This window comes from Chaetura pelagica, unplaced genomic scaffold, assembly GCF_000747805.2.
Source record: "Chaetura pelagica isolate M959 unplaced genomic scaffold, ChaPel_1.0 scaffold345, whole genome shotgun sequence".
Lineage (NCBI taxonomy): Eukaryota > Metazoa > Chordata > Aves > Apodiformes > Apodidae > Chaetura > Chaetura pelagica.
In genome coordinates, this window is record NW_009953962.1 from 2,386,816 (window position 1) to 2,413,210 (window position 26,395).

General features: G+C 37.8%; 1 protein-coding gene across 1 annotated transcript in view; it reads right to left on the reverse strand.

Moving 5' to 3' along the window:
• The window catches only part of BNC2 (basonuclin 2), a 236,289-nt gene that overhangs the window by 91,784 nt on the left and 118,110 nt on the right, over positions 1–26,395 (reverse strand). The window contains exons 2-3 of the mRNA XM_010001929.1: positions 24,186–24,288; positions 4,801–5,036 (exon numbers count right to left, since the gene is read on the reverse strand). Of these exons, the coding sequence (XP_010000231.1) occupies positions 4,801–5,036; positions 24,186–24,288 (339 nt within the window). The remainder of the gene's footprint in view (positions 1–4,800; positions 5,037–24,185; positions 24,289–26,395) is intronic.

Here is a 26,395-nt window from a genome sequence, read left to right on the forward strand (position 1 = left end):
AGGAAGATTTTTCTAACCTGGTTTTTTTAGAGAGAAGCTGGCTAGGCAGAAATTACATATATAGTTACACTGGAAAATAGGTGGGGTAAAGTATTCTCCAGTGGTGGAGCAGAGGAGAACAGCTGGCAGTTACCTGTTGACTCAGCTCAACTGGAACCAAACCAAGGCTGAAGACTTACTCACAGTTGAGCTATTCGTTACAGCAAAAGTAACTTCACCCAAATTAAGAGCCACCAACCACATCTCTTTGAGTAGCAGATGCAGAATTTGACCCCAAAACAGCTACTGTTGTTGACAGAATAATTTTCTGTCATGTAAAGATAGTTGTTGTGTTGGCCATTCCCAAAAAGAAAACCTACAAGCTCACAAACAGCTCCACACCAAATACTGTAACTTAGCTCCTTGAGATAGGTACCAGATATACAAGCCTAGAAGCTGAAGTGCTCTGAATGACCATAGAGCAGACACAGCCTAGAGAGTTTCCTATGTGATAAGGCTTTTTTGAGGATCACTTTGAATTACGAGAGAACAACTTCTCGTCTAAAACACTAATCCTGTGAGCAACCTGATGAGACTGCTAACCAAACTGCCGCTTACTGATATTTCAGAGATAGGTTTCTATTCACCAGAAACCAGGTTGACTGCACAGAGGTCAAAGAAAGCTTGCCAGGTCTTTATGCCTTTGAGCCGTTACTGGCAATGTTGTGACTATGCCCGAATATGAAAGGCAATGTATCACATTACCTCAGCTGGCTTCAGGGTTCCTTTGCTTCCTGTGCTCCATTAATGCATCTACTGAATGAAGCAATAAATACTGCATTTTTCTCTGCCCACCGCTTTTAAATTTGCTAGTTAGAAACATTATTAGTCAAAATGAGGGTATTATGAATACTCCCACCCACCTTGCAACACTAACACACAACTACAGAGAGGGATTGGTTTTCTCTTATCTCTCAAGTGGAGCAAATGGTGAGATTTTTCTCAAAAGGTTTTAATAAAAAGTATTTTCTTTTTTCAAGGGAGTAACGGTTTCATTATGGATTTTGAACAGGAAAGGAAATCTCTGGCAATACTAAAATAATCCCACTTGAGTGAATGCATCTATGCTAAGACTTCTTTTTGCCGCCGCCTCAAAAACCCCTAAATTTAGAGAAAATGTTAACTTATTTTAACACTTCTATTATGATTCAGGGGAAATCAGCACGGATTGATATGTCAGACCTTCCCAAGTCGTGAAACTCCAATTTTATACTATCTTTGCAAATCTTTTGCACTGCAGTTAATTGGTGAACACTGGAATTTGAAGCAAGATTAAGTATTCTGGAATCTGCCACAACCGTTCTGCCACTTCTCTAGTCCTTGCAGAAGAGACTTAGGGCAAAGAGTCTGCATGTTCCAAATAAGTATTGGATTTCTAATAAAGCAGTCCCAAAACTACTAACCAAACAGTCATATCGATAATTTTGTTGAGTTACAAGCTTAAAATATTATTTTTATTATATTAGAGACAAACAAGCTACTTTACCGGTTTATGCTTCTCTAACTACAGAATTATAGCAAATCTAAGCATCTTCCTAGAGATATGTCTTCGTGTATTTGATGTACAATGAATTTGTGTGAATGTGTGGTAAACCTACCAGCATTGACTAGACTAGGTTATAACCTAGACAGGTGTACACAGACAAGTTAAAAAGAACTATACTTGTAAACTGAGAGTAAGATGTTCCTAAATTAACTGTATAACAGACTACCAACAATACCATAACTGTGATATTCTGGATGATTCCTTTTGGTACCGGATACTTTTGGTTCTCCCACAGGAGGCTCATGCAGTTTTACTGGGAAGCGTTTTTTTGTGGAAATGGAGAGTCTTAAAGCCTTGAAGAATGCTGTGCAGAGTTCCAATTCTATAATGACGAGCTTCTTGAAACAACACCTTTTGCACAAAGGAGACATTACCTGTTGGTCTCATCTGTATACACTTCTACTGTGCTGATGTTACTACGTATATATCCTTCCCAGTTTCACTGCATGCCTCTTTCTCCTTTATATGAGATAGCTACAAGAGCTATAAGAGAGTTACTTTTTAAAGAAGACTTTAAAATATTTGATTAATTTTCCTAAGACTTTTCTTCACATATGAATTTAGTAAGCAGTATGCCTTTTAAGTCACTATAGTGAGCTTCCTAACTTTAATAGAATTTTTTTTTTTTTTTTTTTTTTGCCCAGGGAGGTTGTGGAGTCTTCATCTTTGCAGCTATTCAAAAGCCATCTGGACGTGGTCCTGGAAAACCAGCTCTAGGTGGCCCGGCTTGAGCAGGGAGGTCGGACAAGACAATCTCCCTTTCAACATTGATGAGTCTCTTGATTCTTTGAAATTAGAGAGCTAAACTAACAGGCAGGCCTGACTACACACACCTAGTTTAAGACTTCATTCATCCACTATGCACAATCCACAGCTGAGTATCAACCAAGTTACTATGTGGAAAGACTGTAACAGCTGACCTTAACCTTCCTTGAACATTCACAGAGCCACAGAACCACAGAATTGTCATGGTTGGAAAGGACCTCTAGGATCACCAAGTCAAGCCTCAAAAAAACAAACCAAGGCCATGCCAAACTAAACAAGAAAATAAATGAAGCAACCAAACAAAAAACCCAAACAAATCCCAACCTTGGCCACTAAACATGTCCTGAAGTTCCAAATCTATACCGCTTTTTAATACCTCCAGAAATGGTAACTCCACCACCTCCCTGGCCAGGCTGTTCCAGTGCCTGACCACTCTTTCAAGTATAGAAATTAACTCTAATACCCAATTTTAACCTCCACTGCTGCAACTTTAAGTGATTTCCTTTGGTCCTGTTGTTATTTACTTGGGAGATGAGGTCAACACCCACCTTCCTACAACATCCTTTCAGATAGTTTTAGGGGGTGAGGAGGTCACCACTCATCTTCCTTTTCTTCTCTTTATTCTTCTTCTTTAACATACATAATATTCATTACACTGTTTTTGATTGTAGTAATGGTAAAACTGCCCTGAGGGCAACAAGGTGACAGAGTTTTAGCCAGAGAAACCCAACTCTGACCTAATGGTGTATAATAGACCTATAAACCTCTGTATTATAAGCCATTCTTGCATTATTAAGATAATCCAAACAGGTAAGTAAAACAAAATCATTATGATCCTAATTGTGTGAACTTTAAAAAAGGATAACTACTGATTTCAGTCAGTCTTTTTGTTTACAAGGGACACTGAATTATATTCTATGCTTGTAATATATTACGCTTTACTATATTAACTGCACTTAAAAAAAGCAATTTTCTAAGGTTGTATTTCAGAAAGGATGCATTTTTCAATGTGTATTCCTTAGCAAATCGTATTTCTTCATCCCTCTTGATCATTCAGAATACGGTAATCTAAAATATTATGCAATATGCATATAGAGACATTACAGTATATATCTCATCGATGGATATATATCCATACATTTATACCACACAAACATCTACAGATCTATCCTGTATAATAATATCCTGGATATATACTTATATATAAGTTTTAGACTGGTAATGGAAAAAAAATTATTCTATTACATTTGAACATTTAGCTTTTACAAATGAGAGAATCCTACTAAACAGCTCCATTCTGCATATATTCTAATAACAGGGTCTCGTTAATAAAATATCAGCCTTTTAATTAATACAATTCAGAACACCTTTCTGCAAAAATCTGTGTATAGAGCATTTATGAAAACATTTAAAAACACAGATTGTGAAGGTTTCCATAGAATGATGTAAGGCTAAGTTACTTCCTTCACACAAAGAACAGAAAATTGAAGATGAATTTTAAAAATACAGTCAGAATTCCTCAAAGCAAGAATTAAGTTTCCCATATTTTCTGTATATTGCCAAGCATTTTGTTCTTTGCCTAAGAAAGTAAAGAAATAAAATGGAAACAAGAATTTTCAAAGTTATATAGGCATATCTACTTCAATAATTGCATGACTTCCAGATGACACAGAGCTCCCACAAAGTCAGTAGCAATTAAGGAGCTCAGAAGCATGTAGTATTAGATTCTCCATCACAAATACTCTTATAAAAGGTAATAATTCACTTTGGAACACAACAGATCATTAAATTATTCACATAAGCAAGTATACATATTAATGACCATGCTCATAAAGCAAGCCTGTCCATTTTTGTTTCCTTATTTCATGTTTTGTTTGCTGATTTTATCTCAACAAATCTGCATGTAACACTTTATTTAAAGCTACCTTTTAAAAATGTCTGTATAAAGAGGATTTTCCTATTTCCATTCACTGTAAGGATACTTCCTAACACAATCATGATCACAACACCCATTTCATCTACTCCTTCTCAAATAGCTTGCTGCAGAGGGAAAGACAAGATGAAGGAGCTGCTGACTTGGATCTTAGTTTCTTAGGTCAAACAGTAACCTTTGAAAACTTGCCAGTTGCCCTTGATGACCAAATCAGGTTTGCAGCTAGCCAACTGCAATATTTTCAGTATTTAAGATATTTCCTACAATAAGCGTCAGCAAGTACAAATAAATGCTATGGTATGAAGGAACCTGCATTTTTTTAGCTTAGGAAGAATTGCATGTTTTATTTTGCCAACATCATCATTAGTCTTCAACATGCCACACTAAATTTACTTCATGTCATTATACATGACGTTATATATGTCTTTGGCTGCACGGTCACTACCTCTGTACAAAAAAAAATAATTAAAAAAATTAGTTAAATGGGTTTGGAAACATGCTTTGCTTTATTTCCTACCTGAAGGATGTACCCTCGAACATAGTCTCGAAGTGTCCAGCCTAAACCATGTAGAATATGCAACACTTCCTCCTGCTTCAGTACACTGAAGAGTCGGTCAAGCAGTATCTTCAGTCTCACAGGCACAGCCTGAGTACCGTAGAGCATCAGGCTGCTGATGTCAAACACAACGTTGGACTGCACAATCTCCACTTGGGTTGGGTGGTAGAGGTGCTGAGTACTAAGCTTGTCCAAGGCTGAAAAAAAAAGATGCTAAGTATAAGAGAAGAGCTAAAGGAAAGACAATAAAATAATCCCAAGGAATTATATAAACACATCAAATTGGGCAGAGGCACTTGTTTTCTACAGAAATATCACCTGGATGACAGAATCATAAAATCAGACAATAGTTTCTGTTGGAAAGGACCTTTAAAGGTTACCTAGTCCAAACCCCCAAAAGTGAGCAAGGACATCTTCAACTAGATCAGGTTTCTCAGAGCCCTGAACAATCTGACCTTAAATGTTTCCAGGGATGGGGCACCTCTCTGGATAACGGGTGCCAGTGTTTCATCACCTTCATTGTAAAATCATATTTAGTCTTAACCTACCCTCTTTTTGTTCAAACCCATCATCCCTTTTCCTCTTGCTACAGACCCCGTTAAAAAAAGTCTGGCCCCATTTTTCTTATAAGACCCCTGTAAGTATTGAAAAGCCATCACAGAATCACAAAATATTAGGGGTTAGAAGGGACCTCCAAAGATGATCAAGTCCAACCCCCCTGCTGGAGCAGGACCAAAAAAACCACACACAACTAGGGCAGATCACTCAGAAAGGCATTCAGACAGGTCTTGAAAGTCTCCAGAGAAGGAGACTCCACAACGTCCCTGGGCAGCCCATTTCAATGTTCTGTAACTCTCACAGTAAAGATGTTCTTCCCCATGTTAAAATGGAACTTCCTATGCTTGAGTTTAAGTCCATTGCCCTTTGTCTTATCACAGGGCACAAGTGAAAAGAGTTTGTCCCTGCCTTCTTGATGCCCAGCCCTCATGTATTTATAGACATTAATTAGATCCCCCCTCAGCCTTCTCTTTTCTAAAATGAAAAGCCCCAGGTCTCTTAGTCTTTCCTCATAAGGCAGGTGTTCCAGTCCCTTAATCATCCTCATAGCCCTCCAGTGGACTCTATCAAGTAGACCCCTGTTCCTCTTGAACTGGGGAGCCCAGAACTGGACACAATACTCCAAGTGAGGTCTCACCAGGGCCAGGTAGAGGGGAGGAGAACCTCCCTCGATCTGCTGGACACACTCCTTTTAATGCACCCCAAGATACCATTGGCCTTCTTGGCCACAAGGACACACTGTTGTCCCATGGATAACTTGTTGTCTACTAGGAGTCCAAGGTCCTTCTCCACAGAGCTGCTCTCTAGCAGATCACCTCCTAGTCTGTACTGGTGCATGTTGTTCCTTCCCAGGTGCAGGACTCAGCACTTGCTCTTGTTGAACCTCATTAGGTTCCTCTGCCCAGCTCTCCAGCCTGTCCAAATCTTGCTGAATGGCTGCACAGCCTTCAGGTAAATCAGCCAATCCTCCTAGCTTTGTGTCATCAGCAAACTTGCTGAGAAGACACTCTGTCATGTCACCAAGGTCACTGATAAAGATGTTGAACAGGACTGGACCCAGCACTGATCCCTGAGGGACTCCACTAGTTACAGGTCTCCAGCTGGACTCTGCACCATTGATCAACACCACTCTTTGGGCTCTATTGTGTTGCCAGTTCTTAATCCATCTCACTATCCATTCTTTTATCCCACATATTCTGAGCTTGCTCACAAGCATGTTATGGGATACTGTGTCAAAAGCCTTGCTAAGGTCAAGGTAGACCATATCCACTGATCTCCTTCGATTTATCCATTCAGCCACAACAACACAGAAGGCTTGGTAAACCCATGCTGACTACTCCTGATAACCTTCTCTTCCATGTGCTTAGAGATGACCTCCAAAATGAGCTGCTCCATCATTTTTCCAGGAAGGAAGGTGGGGCTGACTGGTCTGTAGTTCCTTGGATCTTCCTTCTTGCCCTTTCTGAAGACTGGAGTGACACTGGCTTTCCTCCAGTCCTCAGGCACCTCTCCTGTTTGCCATGATCTTTCAAAAACAATGGAGAGTGGTAGAGCAATAACATCAGCCAGCTCTCTCAACACTCTTGGGTGCATCTCATCAGGGCCCACAGACTTGTCCACATTCAATTTACACAACTGATCTCTGACACACTCTTCATTGACTGGTGGAGAGTTTTCCCTCCTCCAGACTTCTGCTCCTATAGCCAGGGTCTGGAGCTCATAAGGGCTGGTCTTACTATAGATTGAATCAAATAAAGCATTCAGCAACTCTGGTTTCTCTGCATCCTCTGTTACCAGGCTCCCACCTCATTCAGCAGTGGGCCCACATTTTCACTATTCTTCCTTTTACTAACTGATGTATTTGAAGAAGATCTTTTTGTTCTCCTTTACTTTGTTTGCCAGTTTAAATTCTAAGAGGGCTTTGGCCTTTCTTGTTGCCTAGTTCTCCCAAGTAACAAGTCCCTTCTTCCACAAACTGTACATCTTTTTCTTCCATAAGACCTTCTTCAGAAGATCCTTGCTTATCCATGCAGGTTGCTTACCACCTCTGTCTGATTTATTTACCCAAAGGGCAGAGGGGTAGAATCGTGTTCCTTATGCTGCTGGTCACTGTTTTTATGCAGCTCAGGATAGTTGGCTTCCTGGTCTGTGAGTATACATTGCAAGCTTATGTCCAGCTTTTCATCCACCAGTACCCCAAAGTTCTTGTCCACATGACTGCTCTGCAAAGTACAGAAAACTAGAATTTATGCATAGAGTACTGAGAGACCTTCTGTGTGTAGTGAGAGAAGGGGTAATGGTTTTAAACTAGAAGAGGGTAGATTCAGATTAGATATTAGGAAGATATTCTTTAGCATAAGGGTGATGAGACACTGGAACAGGTTGCCCAGGGACGTTGTGGATGCCCCCTCCAGTGTTCAAGGCCAGTTCGGATGGGGCTTTGAGCAAACTGGTCTAGTGGAAGGTGTCCCTGACCATGCAGGGGTATTTGAACTAGATAATATTAAAGGTCCCTTCCAACCATAGCCATTCTGTGATTCTGTGATTTTATATGACTTGGATTTGGCCTTGTTGAACCTCATGAGGCTCCCATGGGCCCACTTCTCAAGCTTGTCCAGGTCCCTCTGGCATGTCAAGCACTTGGTGTCATCTGCAAATTTGCTGATGGTGCATTCCCTCCTTCCCACTATGCCACTGATGAATTTCTTCCAGTACAGACCCTTGATGGACACCACTCATCACTAAGTGATTCTTTTTCACAGATGAAGTCTGAAACAGACCTAGTTTCCAAAGGTCGCAATTAACTTTAACTCCTACAGCAGAAGGGTGCTCAGCTGAGCTCCAGGGACTACAGTACATGTAAGTTCAAAAGAAATTACAGAAAAATTATTATTAACTGATATCCAAGACTGTAGGCTGATTGGGACTATTGAAGGTTTGAGACTTAAATCTCTAGCGGAGGAAAAGAAAAGAGATACACTCTAAATCCCAGCCTTTAAAACGTGTTAAAAATTAGTCCCTTGATCTACCATAAATTCTATCATTAATTCACTGCTACTTGAGCTGGTTAGTTTATTTTACCATTCTGTGTGAATTTCATGTTATTTGCTGTGACATGAATAATTTAGAGATGAGAGCAGGGAAAATTTGCAGGATGAAGGTAGTTTTTATCCCCTTGTGAAGTTAAATATGATGGAATTGCATATGATAGCACACATTTTTCTGAATATCAATGTTTACATTTAACTCTCCATTTTAAGGACTACATTGCAGCACCTGAACTTCTCACTGATTTTTTTCACCAAAACTTTCTGAGCATTTATAATAATTTTATAGGCACTACCTCTCCAGTACTTTGGTTTCTCCTTGGTTTATGGTCACTGGAGAGTACATGTACTCTTGATAAATTGCTTTCTTACATCCAGAGTGCAAAGGGCCCTTACCATTTACTTGCTGGCTTCATTCAACACATTTACTCCAAGGAATACTTTGTCAAAGAATTCTGGTTTCCTCGTACTTCATTTCTTGCAACTGATTTGTCTGATCTTTCCTATTCTAGTAGTTAAGTCAACTTTGAATAAATAACTTGAAATGTTAATAAGGAATTGACAAGACTAGGGACTGTAGTCCTATATCTCTCCACAGGACATTTATACTGCAGAATGTGAAGGGTAGGATTTTTTTTCAAAAAGCTCTTCTTCCAAAGTACTTCTACTAAATAGGCTTTACAATACGGGACTGATTTATTTACAAGGTCTAACAAATGGGATTTGATTGAAACTTAAACAGTCCAAATACTCTCCTACATTTTTTGTCGCTTTTATGTATGAGATTTTTGTAACATGGTTATTTTACTACCACTGTAACAGATGTGTCATCAAAGTACTCAGATAGAAAAGCCTGGAAAATTGATTTCTGTAATGTGCAGGCTGTGCTGTATGTACTCATAGGTATATATGTGTACCTGGGGGGCAGAGCAAACTTTGCAAGGAGCATAATAATGTGAAATATTAATATAATGTTTAAAATGCTACTGTTACTCACAATAAAAATGCTGTAAGCATGTAAGAAAGCCCTATGCCTGCAGTGAGGAAAAGCGAGTTCTTCCATCTAGAGAAGAATTGGCTTGCTGAAGATTCTACTTTTGCCTAAGTCAGAGAGATTGTAGGACACCTTTATTTGAAGATTACTGGGTGGGTTAGAAAAGTAATAGCTATAATGAAATTATAAAAACTCTGTGGACTCACTTTGTATAATATGACTACCTGAGGATAACAGCTTTGGAAAGGACAAGATGGAATAGAAGAGAAAAAAGAAATAAAAATGGTCCTATTGAATTAATTGGCATACTCTTTGACCAGCAGAAATAAATTTTTACAAGATACCCTCTACTGTTCTATTTATCTGCAACATTTGTTTTAAAGCAATACTATCTAGAGACATGCACTCTCATAAAACACACAAGTAAGTTATTCTGGTGTTGGGTTAACATTCCAAGTGACAGTGAAATTCTCTCCAGTTTAGACTAGTTGCCTTCTTCTGCACATTATGTAATAAACAAATAAACAGTGAAATTTATTCTTTTGAAGTACAACTCAGGATATGCTCTGAAATGTGCAACTTAGAACAGAACAAAGCACAGATAGGTGTGTAAGAACATCTGTAAACTAAAGACAGACCTCATGCTACAGAAAAAAAAAAAAAATTCTACATGAAGAGAAAAGAAATTTTTACAGATCATTGACTGCTGTAACACCCTGAACTTGGCAGGAGAATGAAACTTGGCATTATAATTTGTAATTTATAAAAATTATCTTGTTAATTTAAAAGAGATTTCTGAGGAAATAGTTGACAGAAGGAAGTTGCTTTCTGTAGTAATTATAACTGATTTCTCCTCTGGTATTATTAGTGAACTAATGCTGCTGTTCTAGGTCAATTCAAGAGGCCATTTATGTTGTTAGACATTTTTTCAAAGAAGATATAAGAAAAAGACCTAAGTCTAACTCTTGCTTTTCCTGTAAGGACAAGAGTATTATTAACTTTAACCTTCTTGCCAAAGTTCAGATTAGATAATTGTGTCCTGCTATCTTGAATTGTCCATCTAATTTCACATGGAGAATGCATTTCTCACCATCTTCTCTTCTAAACTGTTGGTTCAATTTCTAAATGATAATGAAAGATGCTGTGTTTCAGAGGTGAATACATTCAGCCATGTTTGTAGCAGTGTATGATTTTGTAAGTGCTTAGGATACTTCAAGATGAAACATGCTATATAAAAGAATGAGCTTTATCATACCTGAGAAATGACATAAACAGATTTGTCCTTATTATGAAGATATCTGTGATTGAACATCATAAACCACACATTAAAAGTCCCTTCCTATTGCAGCATGAGGTATTATTACTCATACTTATTACAGTTTTGGCGGGCTCATAAGTTCAACCAGAGAAGTCTTAACATGTTTGTGATTTTTTGGTCGTAACCTGCACAATCTTTTCTGAAGACGGATGGGTTCAGCTAGGTGCTCAAACTAAGAAGGCTACCTTCCAACAGCCCAATTCGATTCTTAGCACTGCCCTGATAGTCTGATATTCTTTGCCTCAGTGTAAGTGAAAAGCTTTTCTCTAATAGAAGAAGAGATCTAATCAATCTTAAAATCATATAGTTGTTGAGTAATCCAATATTTTGTGGAATAGCCTAAAAAGGTCCTTATGTTTTGCTGTAACATCCAGCCATTTTCATAGTGAATTCTAAGTTCCAAGTACTTCCTTCAGAAAAAGGAGGGCAGGAGAGAAGTAGAAGACATTACAGATTATTTATTGCCTTCAACACCATATGACTAATTGGATAATGGGTAAACAAATTAGGAACCTTTCAATATTGTTTTTTCTTAACTAATTCTAAAGTATCAAGTATGCATCATAATAATTAAGATAATTTAGAACACTGCAGTTGGGAGGGACCTACAGTGATCATCTAGTCGAACTGCCTAGCCACTCCAGTGCTGACCAACAGTTAAAACATGTTGTCCAAGTGTGTCTTAAACACTGACAGGCTTGGTGAATCCACCACCTCTTCAGGGAGCCTGTTCCAGGGTATGACAACCATCTTGGTAAAGAAATGCTTCCTCAAGTTACGCCTTGTGGGTTTATTCACTCCTTATCTTCCTGAATAGTAAACAAACTCCCCCAAAATTTAGAGACTCTGCTCGTTATAATAAGAATTGCAAAGAGAACTTTGGAAGTGATACAGTGCCAGTCTTTACAATAGAGTTTGCAGTATTCCTATTATGCAATATTCCAGGAAAAAAATTTTGACCTCTTTGTAAATATCAGTGAGCAAACATTCTTTTTTTTTTTCTTCTTCTTTGTTTTGTTTAATTTCGTAAAATACAGAGGGGAAGTCCACCAATTTATTTTTACTGGCATTTTGGGATCATGTGTAATTCAAAGGAAATAAAGTAAAAAAAATCCACTAAAATAGTATTCAATTTATGAAAAATACAAAAAATAAAGATAAAATCTTTAATTACATTTCTGCTGTGTACAGTTCATAGGCTCACCTATGCAAATTTACTTATTGAGCTTAGATCTCTTCCTTCCCCATGTCCAGTGGACAAGGTCAACAAAACTAAAAGCCATGCTTTTGAGTGGATTCTGTTTTTGTTAAGCAAAACAAATATAAGTATGTAGTGATTAATTCTGTATTTTAGAGGTCTCATACTGTTTTTTTAATAACTACAATAAAAGAATGACATTTTGCCTGTAGTGAATATAAAAGAATTTCAAATATCTTCGTTTTAATGCAATTTGAGTTGTAAATACACATACTTCTTGCTAATTTCCTGACCCTGGATAAATATTTAAGTATCCTGGACAGAGATGAAAAGATCTAATAAAATAATTTCTTTAAGCTGATTTGCCTAGTTATGTATCTCATGAACCACAGAGAAGAGCCACTAGGTTGCAATGTAGAGGTCATTATGGATCTCTTTTCATTTCAGTTTTAAATTTGGGCTCTGCAACAGTCCCACTCTAGATTTTCTTGAGCCAGATCTTTAACTTACCAAAGAGGGATACAGTTGGAGTGAATGCATGTGTACTTATGACAATACAGACTTTATAAACATCATCATCTTTCCAGATTACTAGATTTGTTAAGGGTCAACAGGAAAGAGAAAAAAATAATAATTACAATTATGTAGTCTGTGTCCAGACAGAAAGGGAAAGCTTTTCAGAAATTTAAAAAATCTAAGTAACTCAGCCACTTTCTGCAGCAGGAGAAACTGAAATTGGCAGACAGATTAAATATACTATACAATAGCATGTCAAGTATGGTAAAATAGATACAGTGTTATTAATGCCAATGCGGAGCACTGTAGTTTGCTGTTGGTTTTAGTAGGGAACACGAACATCTTCACATATTTCAGATTTGGGATTTTCTTCTTTTCCATCAACAACAGAAAAAAAAACAACAAATCCTTTCAAGAATAAAAGGTAGTATATGAACTACTAAAATGCTGGAGGGACAGGCAAACTATTAGAGTCATAAGAGCTGATTTAAGCTACCCTCCCTCAGGATTAATACCACCTGTAACATGGTGTAATGTGGTGCATTTTGTAGATGGAAAAACTTGCTCCTCAAAAATATCACGCTTAGAAGGCAACTAAGGACAAGAAAATTTGCCAGTGTCTACTGAATGGCTCAAATATTTTCATGGTGTAGGAAACTATCTCATTTACCCCTGGAACAACCATGGAGAGCATGGGACATTAACATTTATATGGATGGGTGACCATCCTGAGTAAGTCTGGGTATAAATTCCAGCTACAATACAACATCCTTTGGTGTTCTCCATTTCACTTCTGCCTTCATCCCTTTAATGAGTTTCTCCAGACAGAAGAGAAATGTTCACAAGATACATGAAAAGATCATGGAAGGAGAGTAAGTGAAGCACATTCTGATCCATAGGCAAAACCTTCCTTCTGCCTTTTGCTGTATTTAAAAGCTAATAATGGAAAGGATTTGCCAAATGCATTTAGTCTCTGACAGAGGGACACATATGTGGTCTTCTCATTTACAGCTTGCATGTACAGATGTTCACACATAGTAAAAGGATTCTTAATGGCATTTTAAAATTAAATGTGTGTTGATAATAGGTGTTTCAAACTCAAACAACACACTAACTAAACTGATAAATGTCTTCATGCCTCACCATGCCTCATGCTCTGACAACATTTTTATAACATAAAAAAAACCCCAACCCAGCAGTGCAGTTGAATGTACACAAAATAGATGTTATTTTTTAAAGTCTGAATGAAAACTTTCATTAATTTTTTCTGTCTATGATCTGATTCCAAGTTGAAACATTAAAATTGCTACTAGGTTTATGTAGCCGAAAGCAGAACCACAGTTTGTTCACAGACGCTGCTTGCTGTCTGCAATTTTTTTTATCCCTTTGCAAAACTTTGAACCCCATCCAGCTTTGACACACTGCCTCTTCAGTTAATAACTATCAAGTTTCCCCTTGTCTCCTGTCTACTTTTCTTGGAGGCAATTGCGCACTCAGCACCCCGAGATAATAACACACATCTATAAGATAAAAGCAATGGCATTAATGTAATTGTCTGCCTTTCTCTCTTTAGCCTAATCTTTTTTTTCCTTCAGTTTTGACTGCCTCTGTGACACCTGTTTTTGTCTCCTCTGATCCTACGACAGGTTTTCAGCTGACAAGGTTTTTGCCTGACAGAGATTCTGCCAGACAAGAACATAATAAAATATGAAGAACTGGTTGTCAGAGCTTCTGCCAGTGCTTACATGAAATAATGAAAAGAAAAATCCTTTTTTTTTTTTTTTTTTTTAAAGAGGCTCTGTGCTGGTCGCTTTTGGACTGTCAGGAAAACAGCCTCCATGGCTAACTCCTGCAAGCCAAACAGGTGTTTTCTTTTCTGTTTTATTTCTACAGAAAATACTTTTTATTCAATAGTGGAAAAAAAAATATGATTACTGAGGGGAAAAAAAAAACCACAACCATAAAAAAGAACAAAAATTATAAACCCATACCACTTTGTCATAACTTCTTGCTTGTAAAGTGAAGGTTGGAGCTAACTTTGTGTTGTCATACCCCATAAGCATGCTTTTAATTCATAATTGACCATTCAAATAAAGTTGTAGGCTTTTTTCATAGAATCATAGAATCCTAGGGGTTGGAAGGGACCTCAAAAGATCATCTAGTCCAACCTCCAACTCCCTCCTTCATGCTGATAACTAATGTGTTCAAAAGAGCAAATGGTAAAGGATCTTCATTCCAAGTTCTCAGGAAAATATCTAAGCTACTACTACGCACTTCCTGCATGGGCATACTGCATGAATGAAGACACCCGACTGGAGCCTTCTCTCTTATGTAGGATTTAGACCTTGCAATCCTCTCCATCCATGTTGCATTAGTGTTTATGTGAAGGAGAACTTTAGCACTGATCATTAATCTGATGGAGAAGTATACGTGGATTTAATCACATGAGCATTTCAACACACAGCTGCTTTTGTGTATGTTAGTATCATCTGTTATTTCTGCTAGAGACAGAAACTATTGATAGGTCTGTGGTGTCATGGCCCTGAGTGCACCATGTGCCTTCATTGTGCTGACTCTGGAGATCTCCTTGCATTCTCAAACTATGGGTCCAGGACGTCTACTAAAGCTCAGGCCTGGACCTTAATCCCTTACCAAAGATATATCAAAGATGTGCCTGTCTGTAGTCCTGTGTGCCTGTCTAGATGACCCTCAGACTCATGTTACAGCCTAGTCTTCAGCTTTGTCCCTAGCTGTACCTTCTTTAGTTCCAGATTGGATAGATCTTCGACCTGACTCATTCCCTTGTCATGCCTGAGGTTGTCGGTGGACCCAGTTACCAGCACCTGTTTCTGTCTACCATGATCAGACCTTGAGGAACTGTGCCCATGGTATAGGCACAGCCAGTCCTGGAGTTGACCTTGATTCCTCGTTCAGAACTCTTTGTTGGGCAGCTCCACTTTTGCCATTCCTTGACACATGGATTGACAATGTCATTGTTGAAACCTACAATTTATAATGGAAGCCACTAAATTAATCTCCTTTTATTAGCTTGACTAGTTATTCACCTTCAATCTTTCTTATCTACTGTCTTCAAAGCAAAATGCCTCCCTCTTGTCAGCATTAATTCCCTCTTAAAAATATTCTCTCCCTTAATAACAATGAGACAGGAGTAAATATGTATCTTAATGGTCCTACTACCATCTCGTTGACATACTATATACAGTGAGACAGAAGTACATTTGAGAGTCCCAATTTGTGGTCTGGATTTGGAGGATTTCCATCTTAATCCAAATGCTCCTCAAAGTCCATTAACTGCGATTCACAAATCCACATAAAGTCTAGGTTGGAAGGCATTTCTACAGATTGTTTGATTCAGCCTTCTATTGAAAGCAGGGCCTGAGGTTAGATTATCTCTGGCTCTGTCAAGCTGATTCTTTGATACTTGCAGTAGGGGAAATTCCCCACTTTGCCAGGTAACCTTTTCCATCCTTTATGCAGCCTTGAAAACTCTAGTGAAAATGCAAGAGGCATTGCCCACCTGTTAACATAATTCTGTTTGGATGGATTTCTGTGTTGTAGAGGCATTTTACAAAGGCAAGCCAAGACCATGGTGGTATTCCTGTCCAGGGTGTAACTCTGGTTCTAGCCTATGAAATGCTTTCCCATATGTGCTAAACCACCTCTATTTTCCCATTAAAACCTGCTGTCCTGAATTTGCTGGCAGCTAAAGATATTCAGACCCTGGGAAGATTAGTTCATACAGCTAGTTCTACCATTCATGAACATAAATCCTTCCCATCCCAATTCATGTACTGTGGCCATTTCACAAAGTTCCTGTTAAATATACTTCAGAAAAATTTACTGTAATTAATTACAACATAATTAGAAAGTATTTGTGTATTTGAGTATCGTGTTATATATTTTTTGTGTTATCTTTTCTATTTCTAAAATCCAGATGGAAAGGGGGTAATAAAACAACACTATTGTCTGCTAAATCAATCTCAGGCAAGTTTCCTCATACTAGCTGGAGCTCAGATTGAAATTCTTGCTAGTAGGTTAAAAAAAAAAAATATGTTTTTTCCATTGAATTTCACTTTTGCAAAACAGAAAGTTGAGGGAAAGTTACCCATGGTATTATCATTACTTTGTAAAATCTGAAAGCAGTATATTTTTTTTATTCTAATAGTCAAACCCCATTTTAGCTTTATGAAGCTATATGAAATAGAGTAGTAAGGTTTGTTTCATTTAGAGATCTTTCAATTTTTGTTCTGCTTAACCTAGTGAACTCTAGTTAATTAAGATGTTCCTATAAACAATTAAGCTTCTTGTAGGATCATTAAGAAGATATAAAAATTTATGATGTAATAAAGTGTAATAAAATGATAAAGTGGTTAGCACATCACAGCAATTCATGTGCAGTATAGGTGTGAAAAGAGACAAGTAAGCAGGTACTGTCACCTAAACTTCCTGGCAAACTGTGGATGTACATTGCAGAAGTCCATCGCTGCTCTCCCTCAAATCTGCTGGTCATTTACACTCTCAGGTCCCACAGATTTCATCCTGCTCAACTGGGAATCAAGCAGGCAGCACCAGACACTCTCACGCTCCTATATGAAACTATGCCATGTATTGAACTTCCTATCACCGCTCTCAAGGTGGCAAGATCAAGGGTTTCACCAAATACTTTTCCAAAAAGCAGCCTCTACTATGTCTGGAAAGAGGAATTTTGAGTGCCAATTGAAAAATCATTGGGTTTATTATCTTTGCTCCGTTTTGTAGAGAGTAAGTCTATTTTTTTCTTACTGGATGCTCTCCTTAAGCATAGACATTAAGACACCACTGTTCAAAACACCTCCCAGCATTTTATCCTGTGGTATTGGGTGTACTAAATGGGATTAAGCCTTCTCTGTAAAATATAAATTCAGTAATGATAGGCGCCAAATAACAGTATCTTGCATGTTTGAAATTATTTTAGTCTAAATATCTATGGGCCTTTTAAAGATTGTCAAGGGAGATCATAGCTGTAAAAGTGGACTTATATGTATTTTAGAGTTGCCAGTGAATATCTGACGGTGTTAATGCCAGTGCTGTGAAGAGTATCATTTGTCATTAGTAAATTAAAAGTTTATCAGACAATAAAATGTTCACAATGAGAAAGAGCTTCACTTTGAGAAGTGAATATATCCGAACCCAGAAGAAAAGGGCACTATGCTTCAAAATGGGTCACGGTTCATTTAGGGCTCACCAGGCACTGCAGCAGACTTAGCTGACTGCCTAATGTTTGGCCAGGGATCATTTCACCTGACTGTGTTCAACGGACATTGGCATATTCAAACCCAGGGCTGTAAGCTAACAAAGCTGGGGAGAGGGAGAAATGCCTAACCTCTTCCTTGCATTAAGATGTCCTGGGGGTGGCAAGGAGGAAAAAAAAAAAAAAAGGTTTTTAATCTCAATGGGCCCCCAGGGAAATCCAAGGAGGTGTGAGGGTGAACATATGTAAGCTAGAGCTTATGGTTTACCCCCAGGGAAAGCCTTTTGTGACACCTGAGGATGTAAAATATGCATGAGGACTAAACCCTTGAACACATGGTGATATAAGTATCAGCTGAGTACAAGGTTGGAAAAGCAAGGCTTTTTTATTTGATCTTGGGAAAAATAAGTATTCCTTCCTCTCTGTCACTTGTGTCTTATAAAGCACTGAAAGAGTATTACTTGACTTGGATGCCCTAATAGTTGGATATTCTAATTTGCTTTTACCTCCGCTTCACTTGCATTAAGGGTGATGTCAGAGTAACTGAAAGCAAACACTACATCACATCACTCCTACCAACATGGCAGGAATATCTGAATACAGGAACACCAAATACTAGATCAAAGTATCCACAAGATAAGAGAGTGCGTCTCCTCCATGCTTCATTGGTTGCTTTGTGAGTTGCTGCTGAAGGGAAATAAAAAGAGATGGCATAGGCAGAAGGAGGGACTTGAAAAAGTATATACCACTAATGAATGTTAATCAGGTAAGGTTCCTGGAAACAACTGAGTAATGAAAATATGCTTCAGCCTTAAGGGTCAAAAGGAAGTTATAACACATGGATTAAAATGATTTTGTCTGTAAAAGACAGGAAAAGCCAGACTAGATCTAAAATAGTCTTATTTTAAAAGTCATTAGTTGTAAGTCAGCTCTCTTTTCAATGATTTGTAGATAATTACTTTGCTGAAAAACTCAAACTAAAAAAAAAAATAAAAAATCTGTGAAGTTCTCAAGTAATTTTAGGAGCATTTCAAAGAATTAAACAAACTGAATAGAAGGAAACAAGTATGTTTGGTATGCTAAAAATGTGATTATTTTTTATATCCTATGGAACAATTAAAAAAAACCACAATTTTTTTGCCAGTAAAATGTAATATTAGTATTACATTTCACCTTTCAAGTATTTACTCTCTATGTCAATTTTTAAGTGAAGAACAGCATGGCAGTATTGCCAGCTTTTAGAGAGATTCTAAGATATCTGATGTGATTTTGTATTGTTTTGTTTTGTTAGAGACAATTTTTGACTTTGCAAACCTGTATTTCTTTCACTTAATAGCTTTGGACTGAGACGAAGATAGAAACCCTTCTGATTTTTAGTTCAACATAGCCTTTCTCTCCATTCCTGCCCCATTTAAAATTTAAACCCTCCTGGAACAGGTACTTTCAGCAACATCAGGGTAAGGAAGAGATGCCATTTCTGAAATTTCCACAGCATTCACTCTTTTCTTTTCTTTTCTTTTCTTTTCTTTTCTTTTCTTTTCTTTTCTTTTCTTTTCTTTTCTTTCTTTTCTTGTCTTTTCTTTCTTTTCTTGTCTTCTCCTTCTCCTTCTCCTTCTCCTTCTCCTTCTCCTTCTCCTTCTCCTTCTCCTTCTCCTTCTCCTTCTCCTTCTCCTTCTCCTTCTCCTTCTCCTCCTCCTTCTCCTTCTCCTTCTCCTTCTCCTTCTCCTTCTCCTTCTCCTTCTCCTTCTCCTTCTCCTTCTCCTTCTCCTTCTCCTTCTCCTTCTCCTTCTCCTTCTCCTTCTCCTTCTCCTTCTCCTTCTCCTTCTCCTTCTCCTTCTCCTTCTCCTTCTCCTTCTCCTTCTCCTTCTCCTTCTCCTTCTCCTTCTCCTTCTCCTTCTCCTTCTCCTTCTCCTTCTCCTTCTCCTTCTCCTTCTCCTTCTCCTTCTCCTTCTCCTTCTCCTTCTCCTTCTCCTTCTCCTTCTCCTTCTCCTTCTCCTTCTCCTTCTCCTTCTCCTTCTCCTTCTCCTTCTCCTTCTCCTTCTCCTTCTCCTTCTCCTTCTCCTTCTCCTTCTCCTTCTCCTTCTCCTTCTCCTTCTCCTTCTCCTTCTCCTTCTCCTTCTCCTTCTCCTTCTCCTTCTCCTTCTCCTTCTCCTTCTCCTTCTCCTTCTCCTTCTCCTTCTCCTTCTCCTTCTCCTCCTCTCTCCTCTCCTCTCCTCTCCTCTCCTTTCTTTCTTTTTTCTCCTCTCCCTTCCCCTTCACTTACCTTCCCCTGTTTTTCCTTTCTTTTGTTTTCATTTCATGTTTCGTTTACCTGACAATTTAATGAACTACCATGTGGAAATTCAGAAAAGTCAACCATTCCGAAAGAAGTCAACAGTATTGTCATTCCTGACTTCATAACAGAGCATTCTCCATTTTCTATTGGAGGTTGCTGTTTTCATTGTTAGTCTCATTTACACCAAGTTAGTGTATGCATTATATAAATACTAGCAGAAAACTTCCTTCACAAGGCGAAAGTGAAACCCACTTGGCAAGTCTTTGAGCATGCATATTCACCAGATGGCAACTTTTAAACTGGAACAGAATAATGGATTTGGCCTATGTACCAAAATCTACTAGTTAATGCGTTCATTAAAATCGGAAGGAACTCAATGTCAAAGTTACTAGAGAAAAGGCCTGGCAAAGTCTTGGTCTGGAGATGAGGCCATATGTGTCCTCAGAGACACATGTTGCTGCTTTTCGAATTTCGAAAATTTCGAATTTTCTGACTCTGTATGAAACAAGGCAACAATTATTTCAGACAAACTTAATAATATCATCATACTATGCTATTTTAAATCGCTGCGAAGTAGGAGATACTGAAACTAAAATAAATAGAATTAGTAGCTTAAATAATAGCTTCAGTCCACTACAAAGTATGTATACCGTTTTAGACCAAAATGGCTATGAGAGAGGGCAGAATGTATTTCCTATTGATACTGCATTGAGCCTTTTGATCCGTCAGACTAGGTGTAATAAAAGTACTTTTGCCAGCAGTATGGTAGTTGTTATGCTGACATCAATGACTAGCACACAAGACAAAATGCAAGGTCAATGAAATCAACATCTGTTTCCTGCAGCCTTGCTCAATTTCTTTCCTCACAGGCTAAGATGTTTCTGCTATGGTAGGCGGGTGGAAAATAAAGTGGGTTTTTTTAATAATTTCCAATAGAGTTAGAGTAACTTATTTTTCTGCTAAAGGTAGTAAAATGCCACAATTAATCTCCATAGGGTAGTATATTACTTTTAACACAACACAAAAAATGTCACGATTTTTTGTAGTAATCTCACTCCTACATTACTTAAAAGCCACAAGATAGCCATGGCCTGTGTTAAAATAAATACTTCATAAAAAAACCCCAAACCCAGTACTGTTAAGATTTTAGTAAGATTTTATTTGTCACCATATGGATTATACAAAGTATCTTAAGTATTTAAAAAAAAAAAAAAAAAAAGGAAAAATATCTAACTTATCTCTTTGCCTGCTTAGGCCTAGGAAATGCCTTATCCAATTAAACCACTTATTTTATTCCTTTTTTAGAAAATAAATCCCCACCCAAGGTGACAATATGAAAGCCAGGCTTCGGATGAAAACAAATTAACACAGTCTACATACGAAAATCCCTTAAAATACCCACAGATTCACACCAGTAATAACCTGTTCTCTGTTACACACAGCAGTACTACAGAATGCTGCTATTCTCTGTGAAGCTTTTGGCTTCAGCCTTAAAATAGTGATGGTCAGACTACCACTGTAGCACAGGGGTGCAGAGTCAAAACTCAATAAGCTGAACTTTTGCCAACAAAAACATGTATCTTGCCACAAGATAACTTCTCTGATGAATCTGTTCACATATTGACAATCTTACTTTTGGCAACTCCAGGTAGAAGAAATTGAACTCATAGGAAACCTTTCCTTCCAAGATGTGTGCAGCTCATTTTAGGTGAGCAAGGAAAAACATGAGAAAGACAATGGAAGCGGGAAAAAAGAAAACAGGCCAGCAGTTGCAAAGTGCAATAGTACTGTGGTGGCTGTATGCCCTTTCCTCCTCACTCCAAGAATTCCAACATTTTAAAGGGCAGTTATTAACATGAATTAACTCTGCATGGATTAGTCAAGTCCAGCAGATGAAGACTGCAGTTCTAAGCTATTTTTAATCTATGTAGCTAATTATGATTCTAGATTATAAGAACTGAGTAAGCATGGTACTTCCTGTTGGAAACACCTATTCCTTGATAATTACATTTAGTTAAGCACTACATCATGTGTCAAGGAGCTGAGCTGAAATTCATTAATAAAAAGCAGGAGGAAACCCTTTAATTAAAGCAGCAGACAATACTATTTGCATTCAAGGAACAACTAAGTACTGTGCTAACAGTTTAAAGCAAATCGCTTCTGAACAGCAACCTGATTCAGTCATTTTAAAATCCAGGCGCTGCAGAGCGATGAATGGATCAGTTTCCTGAATGCTGGAAAACATTCTGAAAAACAGCTAAAATCAAGAATTAAAGCAGCTGCATCCTAGTCTCCAGGAAGTAATTAATAAGCCTGTGCTTTGAGTACGTATATGACACATACATCTGACTTGTCTCACTCTGCCATAAAATGTAAATACTCCAGACGAATTTACACAAAGCGTACAAAAAAAACAAACAACAAACAAAACGACAAAAAACCTAAACAGAGCATTCTTCACTTGGTGCAGTAGTAAAACAAACACTTTCTAATAATACATACTTGTACAAAGTTTTCTATTTGGAATGTTAAGCAGTCAGGTACACAAACAAGTGGTGTGTCCCTAGTCATCATGCTCATCTTTGAACTTTCTGGATTTGTAAAACAGGGACATTTCTATAACACATACTGTGGTAATCTCAGATTACTGTGATATATTCTGATTTTGAATTCAAACACCTCACAGGGAAGAGTTTATTAGGAAAATCTGATTTGGTGAAAAAGAAAATGTGGGATGCCGATATGCCAGAATCTAAGTGCCAGACTCCTAATTTCTATTACTCAACACCCTGGAAAATAGCCAGACAAGCCTTCCCTATTTGTGGATCAGCAAAACCTCAGATGGTGATTCTACACAAAGCTTGAAGCATGCCTGAACTATAGAAATTTTGCAAGGTTTAGTGATCTTTCCAAGAAAAGTGAGTCTTGTTACACTGTGACTGCTGATATCTTTCTGGGAACTAAGAGGAGTGAAAATAAACTGTGCCCCTAGAGAATCTAGCATATAATAAAGCTTCAACCAGTAACCCATATTGGAGGTATTAGGGTATTTCTAGGTGGGCTATATGTATTACTGCACAGTGACACAAGACTGCATTGTACCTGCATTCCTACTTTCCTTTTTATGGATGGGAACATGTAAAAAACTTCTCTGACAGTCTCTGCTGTTGAATTTTTTGAGCATTCATACTTGCTATATGTCAGTACACTTAGGCACACAGACATGAACTAAATAAACAGAAATTAAGTGCATCTTAGGAGGAAAGTACTACACTTGAACCACCAGTCTCATAAAAATAGAATAAAATTTATAAAATACAACCACCTGCATGTATTGCAGAAGTGGGGAATGAAGACTGTTTGCCTAGATGCCCATAACCCAGACCATGAGAAATAATCTGCAAGACTAATTCATTCTGCAAACACAGTAATTTTTATCTTATCCCTTTTTTATCATCAACAAGCCATTTTAGGTATCCTTATTTGCCTTCTAACTGTGCATACAACTCTCACTTTCTTTCTCACGGCTTAATCAAGACTGTCAAGGAAAAAAAATGCAACAAAACACACCAAACACAAAATAGTAAAGTATAAATAAAACAGAAGGTCTGTAAGTGCATTCTGATGCCTTTATACAGTATTTGGGCATTCTAACACATCCTTTCTTTCTTTAGCTATTTAAACATGGGAAGAGAGGTCTAACTCACAGATCATATGCACATTTTGTTGAGCCATATAAGATACATTTCTTTCATTCTGACATCAAAGCTCTTAAAGTGTGACATTGGTATGTTTGAATTTCTATTAGGCTCAGTGACTGATGCTGATGACTCTTTGCAATACAAACTCTGCTGTGCAACCATACTATAAACCTTTTGCCTTTCTGCTAAGCCTTGCTAAAACTGCATTATTTCCTAGTGGCTAGAACATTTTTTGGATTGTACACAGACTGTTGAACTCCAGCGGCACTTGCAGCTACAGCCAGAATAACAGACCTTCACCTTTTCATCCTAGAAATTGCTGAAAAAACCCGATGTGTATGCATACACATCCAGAGACACAGAGCACATCATCATGCATGCACAGACAAATAAGTATCACTAATATCTATATTACTCCAGCTTTTTTTAAAGATACAGGGAAAGATGGACAGAATAGAGAAGACAAGCCAAAAAGATGCATTTCTTACCATGTGCCACCCAGCCATGTTTGCACTGATCACAGGTTCTCAGGTTAATCTTCCCTGGCTGAAAACATTCACAAGTGCAATTTACCAGTGTACAGCGGATGGCCTGAAAAAAAGAACACCACAAAGAACACATATTAATGCCTTTCTTCCTTCTGGTACAAATTTGCTTTGAGGGCTAGCAGGGTAATAACTCTACAGCAAAAAAACAGACTTCAAACATTGAAAGAATTGCTCAGTCTTTTAAGTAAAGATTAATTTTCTTTCAAAAACATATATCGGTATTCCTGAGCAATGACAAACAAAATGCCTGTTCAATAATAACACAGTCTGTTGTCCCATGGAGTGGAATATGTTCCTAACGTCTTTAAAAGAACTACTCTATTTCCTTAGGAAAAAAAACCAACACAACAACACAAAAAAAGTGGTAGGATAAGGATTCTGTAGGTGTTCTGCAAATTTCCTGGTTTTTCATCAAGCGCCTGAAGGAAAATCTTAATAGTGATGTCTCACCATAGCAGCATATCAACTGGATTAAAGCCAAAAGTAAAATGAGGAAACAAAAACATACAAAAAGGAAAACTACAGATCTCTTTCCCCTTCCCCCACTATATGCAAAGGTTACTCTCAAGTTTTCTTTTTGCAATTCACATATGATATAACATTACAGAAAGTACTCATGATTTCATATGTTCCCAAAATAGGACAAAATTATCAAGGTACAAGAATAGGACTAATTCATAGAATATCCTGTAACTTCTCTTTGCACCTATCTCTTTCTCCAATATCTAGGCTTAGCCCTCTACCTCTTAGCATTTTCTATTTGTTTAACATATATTTCTCTGTTTTGCAAAAGACAAAACTGCTGCAAAGCAGGTATAGTAAAATTCTCACTCCCATGCAGAGATCTAAAATTCACTTAAATAATAGGTCAATTCCCTTTCTAAAATTATTTCAAAAGTTACACAGGTTTACTTTGACGGAGTCTAGCTACATCTACAAAAAAAGTGAATATAAATTGAATGAGACGCTAATGTGTAACAGACACATGTTTTAAAATAGTGTAGAAGATGACCTGTGCACTTCAAACTGCTACTAATAAATTTATGACATGCATTTAGATGTAATTTGCATGGAGATTTCTGAGACACAGAGGTTTATTCTGATCATTCACAGATTAACAATCTACTGTAACTATCAGAGCTGCCAGGAAAGGATACCTCTACAGATTTAGATCAAATCAATGATTACTCAGGGGCTAATGGGGGGGAAGGGTGCTTGGTACTTATGGCCACTGAGACACCAAAGCATTATGAAGGCTCTTGCCTTTAACTCTTTCCATAAGAAAAAAGAACTACCTTAATGATATCAACTTAAAGAAAATTACATTCAACTTTAGCTGGTTCAAGCTAAAGTCCTTGTTTGCTGTCAACAAAAAAAGATTTGGAGTTCTTTTAAATGTTTTACCTAGGTTTATTTAGCACCTCCCCTATGAAGATAGGCTGAGGAAGTTGGGATTGTTCAGCCTGGAGAAGAGGATGTTCTGAGGTGACCTTATAGTGGCTTCCAATACCTGAAGGGGGCCTACAAGAAAGCTGGGACAGGTCTTTTTGAACAGGCATACAGTGAGAGGAAAAGGTGTAATGGTTTGAAACTAGAAGAGGGGAGATTTATATTAGAGATTAGGAGGAAATTCTTTACTATGAGGGTGGTGAGGCACTGAAACAGGTTGCCCAGGGAGGCTGTGGAAGCCCCATCCCTGGCAGTGTTCAAGGCCAGGTTACATGAGGCTCTAAGCAACCTGATCTAGTGGGAGGTTTCCCTGCCCATACAGGAGCAATTGAATGTAGATGACTTTTAAGGTCCCTTCCAACCCTAACTCTTCTGTGATTCTATGATCTCTTTACTTATTTATCTGCATCAGACAGCAGTTTAAAGCCTTTTATAGTTCATAGATACACTTAAAATCTGTATTTCTCTGACAAATTTCTGGTGCAAGAGTTCTTTCTCCTTCCTATCCTATCTGCTTTTTTACTGTCTTTTTACTCACAAAAACCTAGTGTAGATAAAAAATAAATCCTGCTCTATTATGCCTGACATTTCAGGGCCTCAGTCCCAATGTCACCTGTCCAATTACTCATTAGCTAGGTTATAAAACACTGCTGTATGTATGTGTGATTAAAAGAATTAGTACTATGAAATATAAGAGTACC